The following is a 22,664-nucleotide window of genomic DNA, read 5'->3' as shown; positions in this document are numbered from 1 at the left end:
TAGTTCAGCATTGTATTTTGATTATAGTTCAGCATTGTATTTTGATTATAGTTCAGCATTGTATTTGATTATAGTTCAGCATTGTATTTTGATTATAGTTCAGCATTGTATTTTGATTATTGTTCAGCATTGTATTTTGATTATATTTCAGCATTATATTTTGATTATATTTCAGCATTGTATTTTGATTATATTTCAGCATTGTATTTTGATTATATTTCAGCATTATATTTTGATTATATTTCAGCATTGTATTTTGATTATAGTTCAGCATTGTATTTTGATGAGAATTCAGCATTGTATTTTTTCTCTAGTTCAGCATTGTATTTTGATTATATTTCAGCATTGTATTTTGATTATAGTTCAGCATTGTATTTTGATTATAGTTCAGCATTGTATTTTGATTATTGTTCAGCATTGTATTTTGATTATAGTTCAGCATTGTATTTTGATTATTGTTCAGCATTGTATTTTGATTATAGTTCAGCATTGTATTTTGATTATTGTTCAGCATTGTATTTTGATTATAGTTCAGCATTGTATTTTGATTATTGTTCAGCATTGTATTTTGATTATAGTTCAGCATTGTATTTTGATTATAGTTCAGCATTGTATTTTGATTATATTTCAGCATTATATTTTGATTATATTTCAGCATTGTATTTTGATTATAGTTCAGCATTGTATTTTGATTATAGTTCAGCATTGTATTTTGATGAGAATTCAGCATTGTATTTTTTCTCTAGTTCAGCATTGTATTTTGATTATATTTCAGCATTATATTTTGATTATATTTCAGCATTGTATTTTGATTATAGTTCAGCATTGTATTTTGATGAGAATTCAGCATTGTATTTTTTCTCTAGTTCAGCATTGTATTTTGATTATAGTTCAGCATTGTATTTTGATTATATTTCAGCATTGTATTTTGATTATAGTTCAGCATTGTATTTTGATGAGAATTCAGCATTGTATTTTTTCTCTAGTTCAGCATTGTATTTTGATTATAGTTCAGCATTGTATTTTGATTATATTTCAGCATTGTATTTTGATTATAGTTCAGCATTGTATTTTGATGAGAATTCAGCATTGTATTTTTTCTCTAGTTCAGCATTGTATTTTGATTATAGTTCAGCATTGTATTTTGATTATAGTTCAGCATTGTATTTTGATTATATTTCAGCATTATATTTTGATTATATTTCAGCATTGTATTTTGATTATAGTTCAGCATTGTATTTTGATTATTGTTCAGCATTGTATTTTGATTATAGTTCAGCATTGTATTTTGATTATTGTTCAGCATTGTATTTTGATTATAGTTCAGCATTGTATTTTGATTATAGTTCAGCATTGTATTTTGATGAGAATTCAGCATTGTATTTTTTCTCTAGTTCAGCAATGTATTTAGATTATTTTTCAGCATTGAATTTCGATTATTTTTCAGCAATGTATTTAGATTATTTTTCAGCATTGTATTTTGATTATTTTTCAGCATTGTATTTTGATTATCGTTCAGCATTGTATTTAGATTATTTTTCAGTATTGTATTTCGATTATTTTTCAGCAATGTATTTAGATTATTTTTCAGCATTGTGTTTTGATTATAGTTCAGCATTGTATTTTGATTATTTTTCAGCAATGTATTCAGATTATTTTTCAGCATTGTGTTTTGATTTTTGTTCAGCATTGTATTTAGATTATTTTTCAGCATTCTATTTTGATTATTGTTCAGCATTGTATTTAGATTATTTTTCAGCATTGTATTTGGATTATTTTTCAGCATTGTGTTTAGATTATTTTTCAGCATTGTATTTAGATTATTTTTCAGCAATGTATTTAGATTATTTTTCAGCATTCTATTTTGATTGTAGTTGAGCATTGTATTTAGATTATAGTTCTGATGTGGAGATGCCGGTGATGGACTGGGGTGGACAAATGTAAGGAATCTTACAACACCAGGTTATAGTCCAACAATTTTATTTTAAAATCACAAGCTTTCGGAGATTATCTCCTTCGTCAGGTGAGTGAGTGAATGAGAGCTTCTCAAATCGCATATCTCATATTAGGCTGGGACACCATCACACCAATCAAAGGTGTGTTTGGTGTTCAGACAGGTTAGCCACGGAAAACAGTAGCTCCCAGTATGCTGAATACACATTGGGCCCGATTTTAGCAGGCCTGCGGGTTCCCAGCGGGTGGTCCTTCGGGAGTGTGGAAAACGCGAACCGCTAAATGAGTGCGCCCCCCGCGCGATCGCGGGATAATTGATTCCATTAAGCCGTGGTTACGGGTTCTCCGCTCCCCAGCTGCGCGCCGGCGGGCTGCGCATGCGCATTAACGTTATCGCGATGGTGGAGCTCTATTTAAAGGGGCAGTCCCCCAAAGCCCCTCCTGCTGCAAGCAAGAGGCATCACAGCATGGCGCACCCCAGGGGCAAGGCTGCGCCACGGTTCTCCGACTTCGCGCTGCAGCTGCATCTGGAGGGTGTGAGGAGGAGGAGGGACACGCTGTTCCCGACAGACGGACGCAAGTGCCCTGGCTCCGTCACCAGGAAGGCATGGGCAGGGGTGGCGGCGGAGGTCAGCAGCAGGGCCAACACCACCAGGACATGGGAGCAGTGCCGCAAGCGGTTCAATGACCTCACTAGGTCCGGCAAAGTGAGTACACCAACGCACCCTCCCACAACCCGTCTCCAACATCACACCAAACAGATCACAACCCCTCCTGCACAGCCACCACAGCGCTCCCGCAGCAATCCTCACAGCCACTCACTCACCATCCTCATCGTGCCCACAAGTACCCACCGTCCCTGTCCCCACTCGAACACTACCACACACCCCAATCCCCATGCAATGGGATGGGCATGTGGCACACGCATCCTCCCATCCATCTGCCCCACGCTCAACCCACCCACACCGATGCTTGAGGTGTCTCACTATGCAATCTGCACTCACTCACGCATCTGTGTTTTGCCTTGACAGGAGAAGAGATGCAAGAACGCGCGAGAAAGGGCCCGCACCAGAGGGGGCCCGCCGCACGTGCTGGTACTTACGGATGCAGAGGTGGAGGCGCTCGACATCAGCGGAACGCAACATTGCCTCTCCGTGGCGGATGGCGAGTCTGGCGCTGCAGAAACGGCCGGTAAGGGAAAGCTGACACTCACCACTCATGATCGCGAATGACCTTAGCATCACCTGGCATCTGCCGCACCGCAACGTTTGTGCACATGCCTGATATTGTCCTCTGTTCTCTTGCAGGGCCGTCTGCGAGCGCTGTGTGTGAGGAGGGCGATTCCTCAGAGGACATGCCGGTCTCTGAGGGTGCATCGTCACATATAAGCCAACCATCCACCAGCGCAGAGACACGCACCTCGGTGGATCCCCCTCGCCAACTAGTTGGGGTTGCACATGGTGATTCACCGCGCACGTGTGAGCACGAGCAGACCCTGGTGGCAGGGGCAGCCGCAGAGGGTCCGCGTCGGTGGGAGCACTCATCTCCAGGCTCTGCTCAGCCGGACCAAGATGCTGAACCCAAGGGGCCACCAGTCAAAAGGAGCGTCGTTGAGGGGCACCAGCACATTGCCGAGGTACTGGCAGAGGTGCCACGCGCATTGTCCACGATCGCGCAGGTGATGGAGGAGTCCACCTCCTGCATGTGGGCATTGGTGGCACAGGTACAGGAGGGTATCGGCGACATAGTGTCGCGGGTAGGTGCGGGAACGCCTGCGGTGGAGGACAGGCTGGCCTCCCTCGAGCGTCACGCACAGCTCCACATCGAGTCCATGCAGGCCCTGACAACGGCTGTACGGATTCAGGGTGAGCAACATTCCGCCGCCATAAACAGACTGACGGATACATTGGAGGTGGCCTTGCAAGGCCTCACACATGCCATCCAAACTGTCGTCCAGCAGGGTGGAAGGGGTGATGTGGGCCGAGGCCACGAGAGGGATGATGGTGAACGGGGACATGGAAGCGGGGACGCTACTCAAGGTAACCCCCTCTCAACCAGTACCCGCAATGGTGCCTCCTCTCCAGGTGGCCGAGTCTGCCCCTGCACAGGTGCAGGAGGAGCAGTCTGTGGAGGTGCCCTCCCGGGCACCGAAACCCAGGGGGCGTCGGCTGAAAGCATCTACCAGGTCAGGGCACCAAGACGAGCAACCTGCCACTACCTCTGCTGGAGCCACAGGGGTAGCACTACGTAGGGGTACCCGTAAACGTAACCCAAGGGCGTTATAAGCACAAAGGGAATGCACCAGGGTGTATGTTAATTTGTAATCTTTTTGTTTATAGTCGTTCACTATGTACATATTAAACGCAATCGTTCTCACCACTCCTGCCACCTCTCGTCCATTCTTCTGCGGCCTGTGCAATAGGTGGATGAACTGAAGGTGTTGATAAACACATGGGAGTACGATATTGTTGCTGTCACAGAGACATGGTTGAGGGAGGGGCAAGACTGGCAGCTCAATATTCCAGGGTACAGAATCTTCAGGCGAGACAGAGGGGGAGGTATAAGAGGAGGGGGGTCGCAATATTAATTAAAGAATCAATTACTGCCATAAGGAGGGATGATATATTAGCAGGTTCCTCAAATGAGGCCATATGGGTGGAGCTTAAAAACAAAAAGGGGGCAAGCACTTTGATGGGAGTGTACTATAGGCCCCCAAACAGTCAGGGGGAGATAGAGGAACAGATATGTAGGCAAATCTCAGAAAATTGTGCAAATAATAGGGTAATAATAGTGGGGGATTTCAACTTCCCCAATATTAACTGGGATACTCAGAGTGTAAAAGGCTTAGAGGGTACAAAATTCTTAACGTGCATCCAGGAGAGCTTTTTGAGCCAGCATGTAGAAAGTCCTACAAGAGAGGGGGCGGTACTGGACCTAACCATGAATAAAGGGAAACAGGAAGAGTCCGGCTACACTGTTTGTATTTAGATCACCACCTGACACATCAATATGAAAAGTGCTACCATCCAACTGAGCTTACAAAGCATCTGATTGATAAGCATTTTTACAACTTATTTCTGAATGGCAAAACCTCTCAGACTTACTAATGCTCTTACTATCTTTTTTGTCTTCCTTTGCTGATCTTAATATCTCTCCCAGTCCCCTGGATCTGCACTATTCTTTGCACTTTTGTATGCTGTTTCCTTTAGTTTTATGTTACTGCTTATGTCTTCTGTTGACTGTGGATGTTTTATTTGGTAAGTAGAGTTCTTGCCCCTCGGGGGTATATATCCATTGTTTCCTGCCCATCAGCCAATTTCTAATCTTTACCCAAGATTTACCCTGAATCCCCAAATCTTTGAGCTTAACTTTTGCCCTTTCGTGACAAACTTTGTCAAAGGCCTTCTATAAGTCCAAGTACAACATGTCATAGGTCAACATTACCACAGTCCACTTGGAATGTCATTTCCTCAAAGATTTTAAGGAGGTTGGTTGTGCAGAATCTTCCCCTTCTGAAACCAGTTATTATTGTACAGATAATCTTCAAGTTTACACTGATAATCGTTCCATTGCTTTACATGGGATTGAAGTATAACTAATGGGTCTGTAGTTGTTTGTGTCCGTTTTGTCCCCTTTTTGAACATGGGCACCACATCAGCCTGTTTCCAATGTACGGGTACCTCCCCAGCGACCAGTGACTCCGGCATAATGATTGTCAGTGCCTCACAAATCTCCACCCTAGTCTCTCAGCACTCTGGGATAAGTACTGCCTGTTTGTGAGGGTTTATTGTTTTTGAGTCCTTGTCAGACACGTGGCTGACCAAAAACAAAAAATAACCTGACCTGGGAGTGCCTGACGTGACATTGTGCAGGGAAATGTTATCCTCCATCAAACCAGTTATATGTCTGACCTGGGAGTGCCTGATGGTGACATTAGGAGCCAATATATAATCAGGTAGTTCCGTTCTCAGCAGTGACATCCCTCACCCCATTGAACAGAAAGTAAAATCACCAAAATAATAACTAATAATATTAGTCGGAAGTGCTTTGAAACTCAAATGGTTCCAAAAATGATGATCTTACATAGAATTACATAGAATGTACAAAACAGAAACAGGCCATTTGGCCCAACAGGCCCATATTGGTGTTTATGCTCCACACGAGCCTCCTCCCACCCTTCTTCATCTAACCCCATCAAAATATCCTTTTCCTTTCTCCCTTGTGTTTATCGAACTTCTCCTTAAATGCATCACCTTGGTAGCAACCCCATTCCAGGAATCCAACCTGAATGAAAATCCCAGCCAGACGATGACATGAGGTCCACACCTCAACTTTGGTTCAATTTTCTCCCCCTCGCCCTCCTGAAACCTCATCCTTCATCAGTAAGTGCATTTGGTCCAGTGGTACAAAGTACACGGGAGCTTCCAGACACAAATGCAATACATTTTCCACAAATTAACAATATGATTAATGATCTGAACTCTTTCTCGACAATTCAAAGGATGTTATTTTTAAAATTCGTAACAAAATATTATAATTCATTTAAATTAGGTGCACTGCACATGCTCAGACTGCACGGTCCAAATTCAGCTCCCACCATTGGCCAAAATATCAAGGCCAAGTCCTGGATTTTGGGAAAAGCTGAAGCCTTCAAGTAAAAACTTTATTGAACGCATTAAGAGACAATTCAATGGACAAATGTATCCATTGAACCTTCCTAACCCGAATGTTATTGTGAATTACAGAATTTTAATTTACATTTGTTTAAATCCTTGTTTGGCTCATTAGAAAAAAATGGCAGATGGAAAAATGATCAAAGCATTTGGGAATTGAGCGACCAGATGCCCATTCAGAGTTAGGAGTTTACACGGGGAAATGCCATTATAAATGTGGACATAGGAATTTATAAAGGGAAAAAGTTCACACAAAAATGTGACAAAACGTAAATCCATGGGAAGAGTTTTTAATGATTATGGATATGTAGCTCCAAATAATTCATTCCATTCTCTTCAAACTCCATTAATTTATTTCATGCTCTTCTTCCAACTCCATCATTTATCTAATTCTCCCCGAAGCCTCAGTGATTGATCTTATTGAAGATCTTTCCTCCTTTTCATCGCAAAACTCAAAAGTCTTTTCCCCATCAACCGACCCCACGCTCCGATTAACCTGGAGCACGGCACGGGGCTGGGAGCAGTGCCGGTGCAACACAGCGGGAGCTGGCGGGACCGGGAGTCCCCGAGTCCGGATCGAGCCGGCGGGACCGGGAGTCCCCGAGTCCGGATCGAGCCGGCGGGACCGGGAGTCCCCGAGTCCGGATCGAGCCGGCGGGACCGGGAGTCCCCGAGTCCGGATCGAGCCGGCGGGACCGGGAGTCCCCGAGTCCGGATCGAGCCGGCGGGACCGGGAGTCCCCGAGTCCGGATCGAGCCGGCGGGACCGGGAGTCCCCGAGTCCGGATCGAGCCGGCGGGACCGGGAGTCCCCGAGTCCGGATCGAGCCGGCGGGACCGGGAGTCCCCGAGTCCGGATCGAGCCGGCGGGACCGGGAGTCCCCGAGTCCGGATCGAGCCGGCGGGACCGGGAGTCCCCGAGTCCGGATCGAGCCGGCGGGACCGGGAGTCCCCGAGTCCGGATCGAGCCGGCTGATGTGCCCGCTCACTGTGTCCCGGAGCCGGAGTTACTGAGCAAGACTGAGCCCGGAAACATTTGTAATTCTCAGCGAGCGATTGGCCGCGGTTTTGATCGACTTGTGACACATCATTGGGAAACGAAAGTGGAACCTCGGGCGGGAGAGATCAGAAAGCCCAGCAACAGGAGCTCGAACCTCCATCCCGGTAAGTGTGAGAATTAGTGTAACTGTACAATCAGTGAGTGAGAATTAGTGTAACTGTACAATCAGTGAGTGAGAATTAGTGTAACTGTACAATCAGTGAGTGAGAATTAGTGTAACTGTACAATCAGTGAGTGAGAATTAGTGTAACTGTACAATCAGTGAGTGAGAATTAGTGTAACTGTACAATCAGTGAGTGAGAATTAGTGTAACTGTACAATCAGTGAGTGAGAATTAGTGTAACTGTACAATCAGTGAGTGAGAATTAGTGTAACTGTACAATCAGTGAGTGAGAATTAGTGTAACTGTACAATCAGTGAGTGAGAATTAGTGTAACTGTACAATCAGTGAGTGAGAATTAGTGTAACTGTACAATCAGTGAGTGAGAATTAGTGTAACTGTACACTTAGTGAGTGAGAATTAGTGTAACTGTACAATCAGTGAGTGTGAGAATTAGTGTAACTGTACAATCAGTGAGTGAGAATTAGTGTAACTGTACACTTAGTGAGTGAGAATTAGTGTAACTGTACAATTAGTGAGTGAGAATTAGTGTAACTGTACAATCAGTGAGTGAGAATTAGTGTAACTGTACAATCAGTGAGTGAGAATTAGTGTAACTGTACAATCAGTGAGTGAGAATTAGTGTAACTGTACACTTAGTGAGTGAGAATTAGTGTAACTGTACAATCAGTGAGTGAGAATTAGTGTAACTGTACAATCAGTGAGTGAGAATTAGTGTAACTGCACAATTAGTGAGTGAGAATTAGTGTAACTGTACACTTAGTGAGTGAGAATTAGTGTAACTGTACAATCAGTGAGTGAGAATTAGTGTAACTGTACAATCAGTGAGTGAGAATTAGTGTAACTGCACAATTAGTGAGTGAGAATTAGTGTAACTGTACAATCAGTGAGTGAGAATTAGTGTAACTGCACAATTAGTGAGTGAGAATTAGTGTAACTGTACAATTAGTGAGTGAGAATTAGTGTAACTGTACAATCAGTGAGTGAGAATTAGTGTAACTGTACAATTAGTGAGTGAGAATTAGTGTAACTGTACAATCAGTGAGTGAGAATTAGTGTAACTGTACAATCAGTGAGTGAGAATTAGTGTAACTGCACAATTAGTGAGTGAGAATTAGTGTAACTGTACAATTAGTGAGTGAGAATTAGTGTAACTGTACAATTAGTGAGTGTGAGAATTAGTGTAACTGTACAATCAGTGAGTGAGAATTAGTGTAACTGTACAATTAGTGAGTGTGAGAATTAGTGTAACTGTACAATTAGTGAGTGAGAATTAGTGTGACTACAATTAGCGAGTGTGAGAATTGGTGTAACTACAATTGGTGAGTGTGAGAATTGGTGTAAACTACAATGAGCGAGTGTGAGAATTGGTGTAACTGTGTCAGTGCTCACTTGTTTGCTCACAGCTCCCCTCTCTATCTCTATGGTTTCACCCCCAGTCTCTGGTATGAAAGTGTGTCCCGGGAGTAACCAGGGCCATTCATTCTGTGCCAGTCCCCGATGTGCTGCTTGGGGCCAGTTTTTAAGAACGTGCTTTGTATTAAGATCGATACATGAGCCTGTGCTCGGTTTAAATGCACGAAGTGCACTCCTCGCAGACTGAGGAAGCGGTGGATGCTTCTTAGAGCAGCAGAGAGGGTTTGGGCGTGAAATGTGCAGATCTCCCTCCATCTCTCACACACCAGACGTGGGAGGAACTAACCGCCAGAGCAGGGGCTGAGAATCGCAGAAATCAAATCAAAACGGCAACTGCAAGAATTTACAGCAGATCTACTGCACTTGAAAGAACCATAGTCGCAGGCAATTCGGCCCATCATATCTGTGCCAACCCTTTGCCAGAGGAATCCAGAACTAATCTCACCGCTCCGCTCTCCCCATAGCCCTGGATCAATCCCAAACTAATCCCACTGCCCCACTCTCTCCCCATAGCCCTGGATCAATCCCAAACTAATCCCACTGCCCCACTCTCTCCCCATAGCCCTGGATCAATCCCAAACTAATCCCACTGCCCCACACTCTCCCCATAGCCCTGCATCACCCTAAACTAATCCCACTGCCCCACTCTCTCCCCATAGCCCTGGATCAATCCCAAACTAATCCCACTGCCCCACTCTCTCCCCATAGCCCTGGATCAATCCCAAACTAATCCCACTGCCCCACACTCTCCCCATAGCCCTGCATCACCCTAAACTAATCCCACTGCCCCACTCTCTCCCCATAGCCCTGGATCAATCCCAAACTAATCACACTGCCCCACTCTCTCCCCATAGCCCTGGATCAATCCCAAACTAATCCCACTGCCCCACTCTCTCCCCATAGCCCTGGATCAATCCCAAACTAATCCCACTGCCCCACTCTCTCCCCATAGCCCTGGATCAATCCCAAACTAATCCCACTCCCTCCCCATAGCCCTGGATCAATCCCAAACTAATCCCACTGCCCCACTCTCTCCCCATAGCCCTGTATCACCCTAAACTAATCCCACTGCCCCACTCTCTCCCCATAGCCCTGTATCAATCCCAAACTAATCCCACTCCCTCCCCATAGCCCTGGATCAATCCTAAACTAATCCCACTGCCCCACTCTCTCCCCATAGCCCTGCATCAATCCCAAACTAATCCCACTGCCCCACTCTCTCCCCATAGTCCTGGAACAATCCCAAACTAATCCCACTGCCCCACTCCCTCCCCATAGCCCTGGATCAATCCCAAACTAACCCCACTGCCCCACTCCCTCCCCATAGCCCTGGATCAATCCCAAACTAATCCCACTGCCCCACTCTCTCCCCATAGCCCTGTATCAATCCCAAACTAATCCCACTGCCCCACTCTCTCCCCATAGTCCTGGATCAATCCCAAACTAATCCCACTGCCCCACTCCCTCCCCATAGCCCTGAATCAATCCCAAACTAACCCCACTGCCCCACTCCCTCCCCATAGCCCTGGATCAATCCCAAACTAATCCCACTGCCCCACTCTCTCCCCATAGCCCTGTATCAATCCCAAACTAATCCCACTGCCCCACTCTCTCCCCATAGTCCTGGATCAATCCCAAACTAATCCCACTGCCCCACTCCCTCCCCATAGCCCTGGATCAATCCCAAACTAACCCCACTGCCCCACTCCCTCCCCATAGCCCTGGATCAATCCCAAACTAATCCCACTGCCCCACTCTCTCCCCATAGCCCTGTATCAATCCCAAACTAATCCCACTGCCCCACTCTCTCCCCATAGTCCTGGATCAATCCCAAACTAATCCCACTGCCCCACTCCCTCCCCATAGCCCTGGATCAATCCCAAACTAACCCCACTGCCCCACTCCCTCCCCATAGCCCTGGATCAATCCCAAACTAATCCCACTGCCCCACTCTCTCCCCATAGCCCTGGATCAATCCCAAACTAATCCCACTGCCCCACTCTCTCCCCATAGTCCTGGATTAATCCCACTGCCCCACTCCCTCACCATAGCCCTGGATCAATCCCAAACTAATCCCACTGCCCCACACTCTCCCCATAGTCCTATATTAATCCCAATCTAATCCCACTGCCCCACTCTCTCCCCACAACCCTGGATCAAGCCCAAACTAATCCCACTGCCTTGCTCTGGCTCTATCCCTGTATCATCCACGGTTCTGTTAGTTGCAGTTGGTAGAGACTCTTTTTAAGCAGACTGTAAATAGACCTTGTTTGCTTTGCTGTTTGCTGAGTAAATAAACTTTGCTTTGTTTGCTGTAAAACACACTGGCCGCAAATCCTGCCTGTCTTAAGTCCCGATCCGCCTCCAACTGATTGGCTGACACAGTGGTGTCAATAGACTCTCCGATCTTCCTCTGCTTCAAGCATTTATCCAATTTTCCCTTAAACATGTGATGGTCTCTGCACATCCTCTCCCAGTGTCCTGACCAATATTTATCCCTCAACCAACACGAAAAAACAGATTGGGGCAGAAATTGCGTGGAGCGGTGAAGTCATGGTTACCACCGCTCTATAGTTTTAAATTAACGAGCTTGCTTACTGCAGTCTTTATTTTGGGCACTTCCTCAGATAGGAAGTGGAGAAGAGCTCAGCGTCAGTTCAAGTGAAGAGGAACATGCTTTCCCCTCGAACAATCAGATTGCAGCTCCCAAACTGTTTCTGCAGGAACTGAATTAAAACCAATTTAAAAACAGTTATAGACCGCAAATAAAAAGTCCAGGCCAGAAATAATTGAAGTAAAGACCGCAGTAAGCAAGCTTGTTAATTTAAATAAGAGACAGAAGGGAAAAGTTTAAAACAAAAAGTAAAATTTTTTAATTTAAATTTTTTTTAATGACCAAAAACTACTAAAATAAGGAGTAATGAGATCCACATTTTTAAAAGTTAATTTTCAGTTGTTTGGCAGTCATTAAGACTTACCGCGCTGTTAAAACTTAGATTAGACCTGGTATTTTTAAGCATACCTCTTTTATGGCGATATTACTTACTTTCCAACTGGGCAGATGAGCATGTTGGCCTTTTCAATGATTTCACAGATTGCAGCGTGCAAGATCCCTTTAATTAGAAGCTGTCGTATCGCTGGCGAACCAGGAGGAGCAAGTTCCGGATTTCCACGTTTCACTGCGCATGTGCGAATGCCGGAAACTTGCTCCTCCATTTCGCCACGATCAAAGGTGAACGCTGTTGAGCTCAGCATTCTTTTCCAAGCAATTTCTGGCCCATTATCTCACCATTTCTTATTGCTGTTTGTGGGACCTTGCTGTGCACAATTTGTCCATGTTGCCCTATATTACACCAGTGACTACACTTCAAAAACACTTCATTGGCTGTGCAGCAATTTGGAATGTCCTGAGGTTGTGAAGGATGCTATACACATGCAAGTTCTTTTTTAAACCCTTCCACCTGTCCACTTCCCTCTCCTCTTTTAAGATCCTCCTCAGAACACATCTCTTTGACCAAGCTTGGTGAACCTCAACTTCTAAAGGGCACTTTACAAAGTCCCTCATGAAAGGCTATTAATTAAACTTAAAAGTTAGGGGATACAAGGTAAAGTCTAGGAATAGACAAAGAACTGGTTGAAGGGTAGAAAGCAATGAGTATTTGGCAGAGGAGTTTGGTTTTGTGGGGTGAAGTACTGACGGGAGTGCCCCAGGGCTCGGTGTTCTCATTTACGTAAATGACTTGGACTCAGAAACCCAATACAACGTGGTCAAACTTACTGATACAAAACTGGCTTAGTGGCAGAAGGCAGAGGGTGATGGTCGAAGGTTGTTTTTGTGACTGGAAGCCTGTGGCCAGTGGGGTACCACAGGGATCGGTGCTGGGTCCCTTGCTGTTTGTGGTCTACATTAATGACTTGGATATGAATGTAAAAGGTATGATCAGTAAGTTCGCTGATGATACAAAAATTGGTAGGGTGGTAAATAGCGAGGAGGATAGCCTCAGTCTGCAGGACGATATAGATGGGTTGGTCAGATGGGCGGAACAGTGGCAGATGGAATTTAACCCGGAAAAGTGCGAGGTGATGCACTTTGGAGGGACTAACAAGGCAAGGGAATACACAATGAATGGGAGGACCCTAGGCAAGACAGAGGGTCAGAGGGATCTTGGTGTGCAAGTTCACAGATCCCTGAAGGCGGCGGAACAGGTAGATAAGGTGGTAAAGAAGGCATATGGGATACTTGCCTTTATTAGCCGAGGCATAGAATATAAGAGCAAGGAGGTTATGATGGAGCTGTATAAAACACTGGTTAGGCCACAGCTGGAGTACTGTGTGCAGTTCTGGTCGCCACACTACAGGAAGGATGTGATCGCTTTGGAGAGGGTGCAGAGGAGATTCACCAGGATGTTACCAGGGCTGGAGCGCTTCAGCTATGAAGAGAGACTGGGAAGATTGGGTTTGTTTTCCTTGGAGCAGAGGAGGCTGAAGGGGGACATGATTGAGGTGTACAAAATTATGAGGGGCACAGATAGGATGGATACTAAGGAGCTTTTTCCCTTCGTTGAGGGTACTATAACAAGGGGACATAGATTCAAGGTAAAAGGCGGGAGGTTTAGAGGGGATTTGAGAAAGAACTTTTTCACCCAGAGGGTGGTTGGAGTCTGGAACTCACTGCCTGAGAGGGTTGTGGAGGCAGGAACCCTCACAACATTCAAGAAGCATTTGGATGAGCACTTGAAATGCCATAGCATACAAGGCTACGGACCAAATGCTGGAATATGGGATTAGAGTAGACAGGGCTGATGGCCGGCGCGGACACGATGGACCGAAGGGCCTCTATCCGTGCTGTATGACTCTATGACTCTATGATGATTCAAAACACGGAAGGGCAGTGGGATTGGAGGAAACAGCTCAAAAATTACAGAGTGAGTTCAACAAAATAAACATGTGAACAGAGTGATGGCAAATAAAACTTAAAGCAGACAAGTGTAAAGTACTGCATGTAGGACGGAAAAGTAAACCATACACGTACTCCACGAATGGTGCGGAAATAGCTAAGGATGAAGTGGAAAGAGACCTAGGAGTCACAGTAAATTCAACACTGTAGAGCAGCAGTCAACAAAACCAATAGAATGTTGAATTACAGAGCCAAAACAGTGAATACAAGTCCGAGAAAGTCATGATCGTACTGTACAGGGTTCTTGCCAGACTCCACCTTGACTATTGAGTCCAGTATTGGTCACAGAGACACAAGAGAGACATTCAAGTGCTGTAGGCAATGTAGAGAAGAGCCACAAGGCTGATCTCCAGTCCCCAGGGTCGGGTCTGGGATGTGAGGAAAGACTGGAGAAACTTGGAATTTTCAGCCTGAAAAGAAGGCATCTGAGAGGTGATCTTATCGAGGGATATAAGATTGGGAGTAAGACAAGGAAACAAAGGTTCAACTCGTGAAAGGCAACTTCAAGACTAATATCAAGGAGTTCTTCTCAAAGAGTAATTAAACATGGGATGGACTTTAGTTACATTTCCCCTTCACCCCTGAGTGATTGTACTCCCTCTGATTCTTTTACTGTTAGAACTGGTTAGAATGTGTAACTTAGAAGGAGGAGTTGAGGTGACGAGCATAGATGCTGGTAAGGAGGGGGGAGCAGGGGGAGGCTCGTGTGGAGCATAAGCACCGACATAGACCTGTTCAGCCGAATGGCCAGTTTCTGTGCTGTACGTTCTTTTGAATTCTATGTAAGCCTGAAGCTGTGATGTTGTATCGTTCATCGAAGAATGGAAGGAGCTGCAATGGAGACTTTCGGTTAATTCCAACAGCTAACGCAATGCTCATTCATTGGACCTGTCATTGAAAGCTTACCAAGATACCAAGTCTGATAGAGACGTTTGTGAAAGATTCACCAGAATGTTACCAGGGCTCCAAAGATTTAATTATGAGGAGAGATTACATAAACTAAGCTTTTATTCCCTGGAATTTAGAAGGATAAGGGGTGATTTGATTGAGGTTTTTAGGATTTTGAAAGGGTAGATAGAGAGAAACTTTTTCTGCTGGTGGGGGAGTCCAGGACAAGGGGATATAACCTTAAAAATCAGAGCCAGGCCATTCAGGAGAGAAGTTAGGAAACACTTCTTCACACAAAGGGTGGGAGAAGTGTGGAACTCTCTCCCACAAAAAGCAGTAGATGCTAGCTCAATTCATAATTTTAAATCTGAGATCGATAGGTTTTTTGCTAGCCGAGGGTATTAAGAGTGACGGAGCCAAGGCGGGGACTCACAAATGAAACTAACCTAAGAGGCAAAAAATCTAGAGTAAGAAGGAAAGAAAAGGCCAAAAATATATCACCATCCATTGTTTCTGATCAAACTTTTCTCCAGTTTAGTGCTTGGACTTTCTGTCTGTACTTAACAACAGCACTGGTCAAATCAAAAATTGGAAAACCGTTTCAAAGCAAGATTACGTCCATGCTCGTAACAATGCGAGCCCATGCTTGTAATGATACCAGGCCAAGTTTGTAATAATGCAGGCCACACATAGGAGTGGGAGTAGGCCATTCAGCCCCTCGAGCCTGTTCCACCATCCAATGAGATCATGGCTGATCTGAATCTTAATCCATTTACCCGCCTTGGCTCCGTCACTCTTAATACCCTCGGCTAGCAAAAAACCTATCGATCTCAGATTTAAAATTATGAATTGAGCTAGCATCTACTGCTCTCTGTGGGAGAGAGTTCCACACTTCTCCCACCCTTTGTGTGAAGAAGTGTTTCCTAACTTCTCTCCTGAATGGCCTGGCTCTGATTTTTAAGGTTATATCCCCTTGTCCTAGACTCCCCCACCAGCAGAAAAAGTTTCTCTCTATCTACCCTTTCAAAATCCTAAAAACCTCAATCAAATCACCCCTTATCCTTCTATATTCCAGGGAATAAAAGCTTAGTTTATGTAATCTCTCCTCATAATTAAATCTTTGGAGCCCTGGTAACATTCTGGTGAATCTGCGCTGCTCTCCTTCCAAGACCAATATATCCTTTCTGAGGTGCGGTGCCCAGAACTGTACCCAGTATTCCAGATGTGGTCTAACCAGGTCATTGTATAGATGTAGCAAAACTTCCCTTTATATTCTAGTCCTTTAAATATAAAGGCTAACATTCCATTAGCCTCTTTGATTATTTTTTGTACCTGACCACTACATTTTAGTGATCTGTGTACATGGACTCCTCAATCTCTTTGGACCGCCACTGTTCCGAGCTTTTCACCATTTAAACAATACTCGGATCGATCCTTCCCTGGTCCAAAATGGATGACCTCACACTTACCTGCGTTGAAATCCATCTGCCACAGTTTTGGCCACTCTGTCAATGTCTCTTTGAATTTTATGCTCCCGTCTACACTACTTACCATGTCACCAATCTTTCTGTTGTTGGCAAACTTGGATATATGGCTCTCTATTGTGTGATCAAAATCAATAATAAATATAGTGAATAGTTGAGGCCCCAGCACAGATCCTTGTGGGACACCTCTAGTCACTTCCTTCCATTTCGAGTATATACCCATTGTCCCTACTCTATCTTTTACTGCTTAGGCAATCTCCTAACCAGGTCAATAATTTGCCTTCAATTCCATGAGCTTTAATCTCAGCTAACAGTCTCTTATGTGGAAACTTATCAAATGTCCTGTGGAAGTCCATAGAAACGACATCCTTTTTTTAAATATTCGTTCATGGGACGTGGGCATCGCTGGCAAGGCCAGTATTTATTGCCCATCCCTAATTGCCCTTGAGAAGGTGGTGGTCAGCCACTTTCTTGAACCGCAGTCCATGTGGTGAAGGTTCTCCCACAGTGCTGTTAGGTAGGCTGTTTCAGGATTTTGACCCAGTGATGATGAAGGAATGGTGATATATTTCCAAGTTGGGATGGTGTGTGACTTGGAGGGGAACGTGCAGGTGGTGGTGTTCCCATGTACCTGCTGCTCTTGTCCTTCGAGGTGTTAGAGGTCGCGGGTTTGGGAGGTGCTGTTGAAGAAGCCTTGGCGAGTTGCTGCAGTGCATCCTGTGGATGGTACACACTGCAGCCACAGTGCGCCGGTGGTGAAGGGAGTGAATGTTTAGGGTGGTGGATGAGGTGCCAATCAAGCAGGCTGCTTTTTCCTGGATGGTGTCAAGCTTCTTGAGTGTTATTGGAGTTGCACTCATCCAGGCAAGTGGAGAGTATTCCATCACACTCCTGACTTGTGCCTTGAAGATGGTGGAAAGGCTTTGGGGAGTCAGGAGGTGAGTCACTCGCCGCAGAATACCCAGCCTCTGACCTGTAGCCACTGTATTTATGTGGCTGGTCCAGTTAAGTTTCTGGCCAATGGTGACCCCCAGGATGTTGATGGTGGGGGATTCGGCGATGGTAACGTCGTTGAATGTCAAGGGGAGGTGGTTGGACTCTCTCTTGTTGGAGATGGTCATTGCCTGGCACTTGTCTGGTGCAAATGTTACTTGCCACTTATCAGCCCAAGCCTGGATGTTATCCAGGTCTTGCTGCCTGCATCCATAGACATTCCCCTGTCTATTTGTAATGATGCCAGCCCACAGCATGAAAGTTTATTGAAAAGTATGCACTCTCTCTTTTCTAGAGGATTGGATTGAGGAACTGAGAAAGGTTCACATCTTAGAAAGTAGATGAGTTGCACCGAGAGTCAACGATCAGGATCACTCTGTAAACTGTTAAAACTACGGTCATCTTCATGTTGGACTATACTATTGACAATTAATAGAAATGGTTTTCTTTCAGATCAGTTCAGCACAATGGAGCCGGCTGATTCAGAGGGAGCCCCCAACACTTCCTTTCCCTACACTTCCGCAGGTACAGCTCATTGTGTAACAATGTGGAGCCTTTTATTATTCAATTGAGAAAATGATTGAGTCTCAGGTTCACTCCTGAAATGCCACCTTCCTCAATACACTGGGGCGCTGAGTGGGAAAGCTCGCTGGAGAGGCTGGTGGAAGGGTAGATATCATGTTGGTGGTGTGGCCCCAATTATCACAGCTTCAGACTTGTACAGAACCAAGATCTGTCCAGTATAGAAAACTGCTCCGTCATCTTACTCCTGGGCTCAGTATAGTCCAAGCCAGGGGTGCCAAACTCATGTTGTATGTTGGGCCTGATCCGATATCCTGCCACATTCAGCAAAAATATTAAAATAAGATAAACTATATTGGTACTTACATTTAGATTTTATTTTCTGCTACTGTTGCTCCCAATACCTGGCACTTCTTAGCTTGAACCTTTGCATCAACATTTGGAGCAACTGACTGGGCTGAAGCCTGTCTTGGATAAAAACATGAGAACCACTTATCACTACAGAACTTTCTGCCCCAAACACCAACCCAGGAAGTGAATTCCACAGCCTCAATTCTTCTGTGTAAAGAAGTTTCTCCTGCCCTTTGTTCTAAATCTCATACATTTAATCTTATATCTATGACTCCTTGTCTTGACCCCTCAATAACTGAAAACAGTTGGTTTCTATCTCCCCATCCCATCTTTCATCAGTTTAAACATTTCAATCACATCGCCCAGGATATGTGTTGAATATGAGAAGGAGGAATCCTAACACAAAGGGCACAAAGTCAGAATGGGCCAGAGCCGGAGACACCTACCTTTCTTGTCAGGAATGCTCCTGTCTTGTTTGACTTCCTGTACTCCTAATCTGTTCTCCAACTGTAACTGGCTGCCTCAGTGATTATTAGCTATAAAGCACAAGCCCCTAACACTCTGCTGCACACACCTTATAAGCATCATTCACGATGCAGGCTGTTCCAGTTTCTGAGATATTTATGGACCTATTCTGTTTGATTCTGAGAGTCAATTTGAATATTTCTGAGAAAAGGAAGTTTGAAACTCCTGACAGAGAAAACAAAGCGTTTGAAGCTTCCGAGAGATTATTTAAATGAGTAAAGGTTCCTGCAGACATGAAAATACAAGAAAAGAAACACTCTAATGTAAAAGTTATTTACAAAGTGTTAGCTTATACTTTGAGATAAAATCCAATTATTATTTTCCTGCTGAGGAATTCAGTGGTAAATAGATAACTATATATTACAACTGTTAGTTTATTCACTTCTTGTAAAAATAAACTTGCTCAATAATTTTAAAGATTAAAAGGAAGTGGTTAGAATGAGTAACACACTACCACAAGGAGTAGTCGAGGCGACGAGCAAAGGTGCAGTTAAGGGGGGAGGAGGCTCGTGTGGAGCATAAACACCAGCCAAATGGCCTGTTTCTGTTCTGTACATTCTATGTAAGCCTGAAGCTTACAAAAGGGTGGTGGGTGTATGGAATTCGCTGCCTGAATTGGTGGTAGAGGCAGGGACCTTCAACTCTTTTAAAAAGTACCTGGACCTGCACCTAAAGTGCTGTAAGCTGCAGGGCTACGGACCGGGTGCTGGAAGGTGGGATTAGAATGGGCACCTGGTTGTTCTTCGAGCCAGCGCGGACACAATGGGCCGAATGGCCCCCTTCTGTGCTGCATCTATGGTTTCTATGGTATCGTTCATCGAAAATTGGAGGGAGCTGCAATGGAGACTTGAGATTAATTCCAACAGCTAAAGCAATGCTCATTCATTGGCCCTGTCATTGAAAGCTAACCAAGCTCCTTCTGTACTGTAACCATTCTATGATTCTATAAAAAATTTGTCGGGCTATGGGGAAAGGGCAGGGGAGTAGGACTAGCTGGATTGCTCTTGCAGAGAGGTGGCATGGACTCGATGGGCCGAATAGCCTCCTTCTGTAACCAGTCTATGATTCCATCTCTGGGTCCTTCACAATGGGGAGGAAAACTGCAAGAAGAGTGAAAAGAGGAGCCCTTCCTTCCCATGGCAACCTACGTACTTTACTCTGTAACCTTTACTCTTTAAATGAAGTATCTCCCGACCAGCTTTTTTGGATGCCTTTTCCCCCATTCTGAGTAACACAACACCGCCCCACATCGTGCTATTGACACTGCACGATTTAGGGATAGCGGCTAGGGGCTGGGCTTAAAGTGTCGGGGGCTCGGATTAGGGTCGGTGTCGGGGGCTCGGATTAGGGTCGGTGTCGGGGGCTCGGATTAGGGTCGGTGTCGGGGGCTCGGATTGGGGTCGGTGTCGGGGGCTCGGATTAGGGTCGGTGTCGGGGGCTCGGATTAGGGTCGGTGTCGGGGGCTCGGATTAGGGTCGGTGTCGGGGGCTCGGATTAGGGTCGGTGTCGGGGGCTCGGATTAGGGTCGGTGTCGGGGGCTCGGATTGGGGTCGGTGTCGGGGGCTCGGATTAGGGTCGGTGTCGGGGGCTCGGATTGGGGTCGGTGTCGGGGGCTCGGATTAGGGTCGGTGTCGGAGGCTCGGATTAGGGTCGGTGTCGGCTCGGATTAGGGTCGGTGTCGGGGGCTCGGATTGGGGTCGGTGTCGGGGGCTCGGATTGGGGTCGGTGTCGGGGGCTCGGATTAGGGTCGGTGTCAGGAGCTCGGATTAGGGTCGGTGTCGGGGGCTCGGATTGGGGTCGGTGTCGGGGGCTCGGATTGGGGTCGGTGTCGGGGGCTCGGATTAGGGTCGGTGTCGGGGGCTCGGATTGGGGTCGGTGTCGGGGGCTCGGATTAGGGTCGGTGTCGGGGGCTCGGATTGGGGTCGGTGTCGGGGGCTCGGATTGGGGTCGGTGTCAGGAGCTCGGATTGGGGTCGGTGTCGGGGGCTCGGATTAGGGTCGGTGTCAGGAGCTCGGATTGGGGTCGGTGTCGGGGGCTCGGATTGGGGTCGGTGTCAGGGGCTCGGATTGGGGTCGATGTCGGGGGCTCGGATTAGGGTCGGTGTCAGGAGCTCGGATTAGGGTCGGTGTCAGGGGCTCGGATTAGGGTCGGTGTCGGGGGCTCGGATTAGGGTCGGTGTCGGGGGCTCGGATTAGGGTCGGTGTCGGGGGCTCGGATTAGGGTCGGTGTCGGGGGCTCGGATTAGGGTCGGTGTCGGGGGCTCGGATTGGGGTCGGTGTCGGGGGCTCGGATTAGGGTCGGTGTCGGGGGCTCGGATTAGGGTCGGTGTCGGGGGCTCGGATTAGGGTCGGTGTCGGGGGCTCGGATTAGGGTCAGTGTCAGGAGCTCGGATTGGGGTCGGTGTCGGGGGCTCGGATTGGGGTCGGTGTCGGGGGCTCGGATTAGGGTCGGTGTCGGGGGCTCGGATTGGGGTCGGTGTCGGGGGCTCGGATTGGGGTCGGTGTCAGGAGCTCGGATTGGGGTCGGTGTCGGGGGCTCGGATTAGGGTCAGTGTCAGGAGCTCGGATTGGGGTCGGTGTCGGGGGCTCGGATTGGGGTCGGTGTCAGGGGCTCGGATTGGGGTCGGTGTCGGGGGCTCGGATTAGGGTCAGTGTCGGGGGCTCGGATTGGAGTCGATGTCGGGGGCTCGGATTAGGGTCGGTGTCGGGGGCTCGGATTAGGGTCGGTGTCAGGGGCTCGGATTAGGGTCAGTGTCAGGAGCTCGGATTGGGGTCGGTGTCGGGGGCTCGGATTGGGGTCGGTGTCGGGGGCTCGGATTAGGGTCGGTGTCGGGGGCTCGGATTAGGGTCGGTGTCAGGAGCTCGGATTAGGGTCGGTGTCGGGGGCTCGGATTAGGGTCGGTGTCAGGAGCTCGGATTAGGGTCGGTGTCGGGGGCTCGGATTAGGGTCGGTGTCGGGGGCTCGGATTGGGGTCGGTGTCGGGGGCTCGGATTAGGGTCAGTGTCAGGAGCTCGGATTGGGGTCGGTGTCGGGGGCTCGGATTGGGGTCGGTGTCGGGGGCTCGGATTGGGGTCGGTGTCAGGAGCTCGGATTGGGGTCGGTGTCGGGGGCTCGGATTAGGGTCAGTGTCAGGAGCTCGGATTGGGGTCGGTGTCGGGGGCTCGGATTAGGGTCGGTGTCGGGGGCTCGGATTAGGGTCGGTGTCGGGGGCTCGGATTAGGGTCGGTGTCAGGAGCTCGGATTAGGGTCGGTGTCGGGGGCTCGGATTGGGGTCGGTGTCGGGGGCTCGGATTAGGGTCGGTGTCGGGAGCTCGGATTAGGGTCGGTGTCGGGGGCTCGGATTGGGGTCGGTGTCGGGGGCTCGGATTAGGGTCGGTGTCGGGGGCTCGGATTAGGGTCGGTGTCGGGGGCTCGGATTAGGGTCGGTGTCGGGGGCTCGGATTAGGGTCGGTGTCGGGGGCTCGGATTAGGGTCGGTGTCGGGGGCTCGGATTAGGGTCGGTGTCGGGGGCTCGGATTAGGGTCGGTGTCGGGGGCTCGGATTAGGGTCGGTGTCGGGGGCTCGGATTAGGGTCGGTGTCGGGGGCTCGGATTGGGGTCGGTGTCGGGGGCTCGGATTAGGGTCGGTGTCGGGGGCTCGGATTGGGGTCGGTGTCGGGGGCTCGGATTGGGGTCGGTGTCGGGGGCTTGGATTGGGGTCGGTGTCGGGGGCTCGGATTAGGGT

General features: G+C 47.3%; 1 protein-coding gene and 1 long non-coding RNA gene across 2 annotated transcripts in view; one reads left to right on the top strand and one right to left on the bottom strand.

Annotated features, from left to right (window-relative positions):
- The window catches only part of LOC137310102 (uncharacterized), a 53,664-nt gene extending 34,639 nt beyond the window's left edge, over positions 1-19,025 (bottom strand). Inside the window, exons 1-2 of the long non-coding RNA XR_010960049.1 lie at positions 18,863-19,025; positions 18,432-18,533 (exon numbers count right to left, since the gene is read on the bottom strand). This is a non-coding gene — a long non-coding RNA (uncharacterized lncRNA). The remainder of the gene's footprint in view (positions 1-18,431; positions 18,534-18,862) is intronic.
- LOC137310100 (nuclear GTPase SLIP-GC-like) overlaps positions 7,581-22,664 on the top strand; it is a 177,471-nt gene continuing 162,387 nt past the window's right edge. Inside the window, exons 1-2 of the mRNA XM_067978059.1 lie at positions 7,581-7,788; positions 17,997-18,068. Of these exons, the coding sequence (XP_067834160.1) occupies positions 18,011-18,068 (58 nt within the window). The 5' untranslated portion in view covers positions 7,581-7,788; positions 17,997-18,010. The remainder of the gene's footprint in view (positions 7,789-17,996; positions 18,069-22,664) is intronic.

The sequence above is a fragment of the Heptranchias perlo genome, unplaced genomic scaffold, assembly GCF_035084215.1.
Source record: "Heptranchias perlo isolate sHepPer1 unplaced genomic scaffold, sHepPer1.hap1 HAP1_SCAFFOLD_216, whole genome shotgun sequence".
Taxonomy (NCBI): domain Eukaryota; kingdom Metazoa; phylum Chordata; class Chondrichthyes; order Hexanchiformes; family Hexanchidae; genus Heptranchias; species Heptranchias perlo.
Note: the sequence above shows the minus strand (reverse complement) of the source record. Positions and strands in the feature narration are given on the sequence as shown.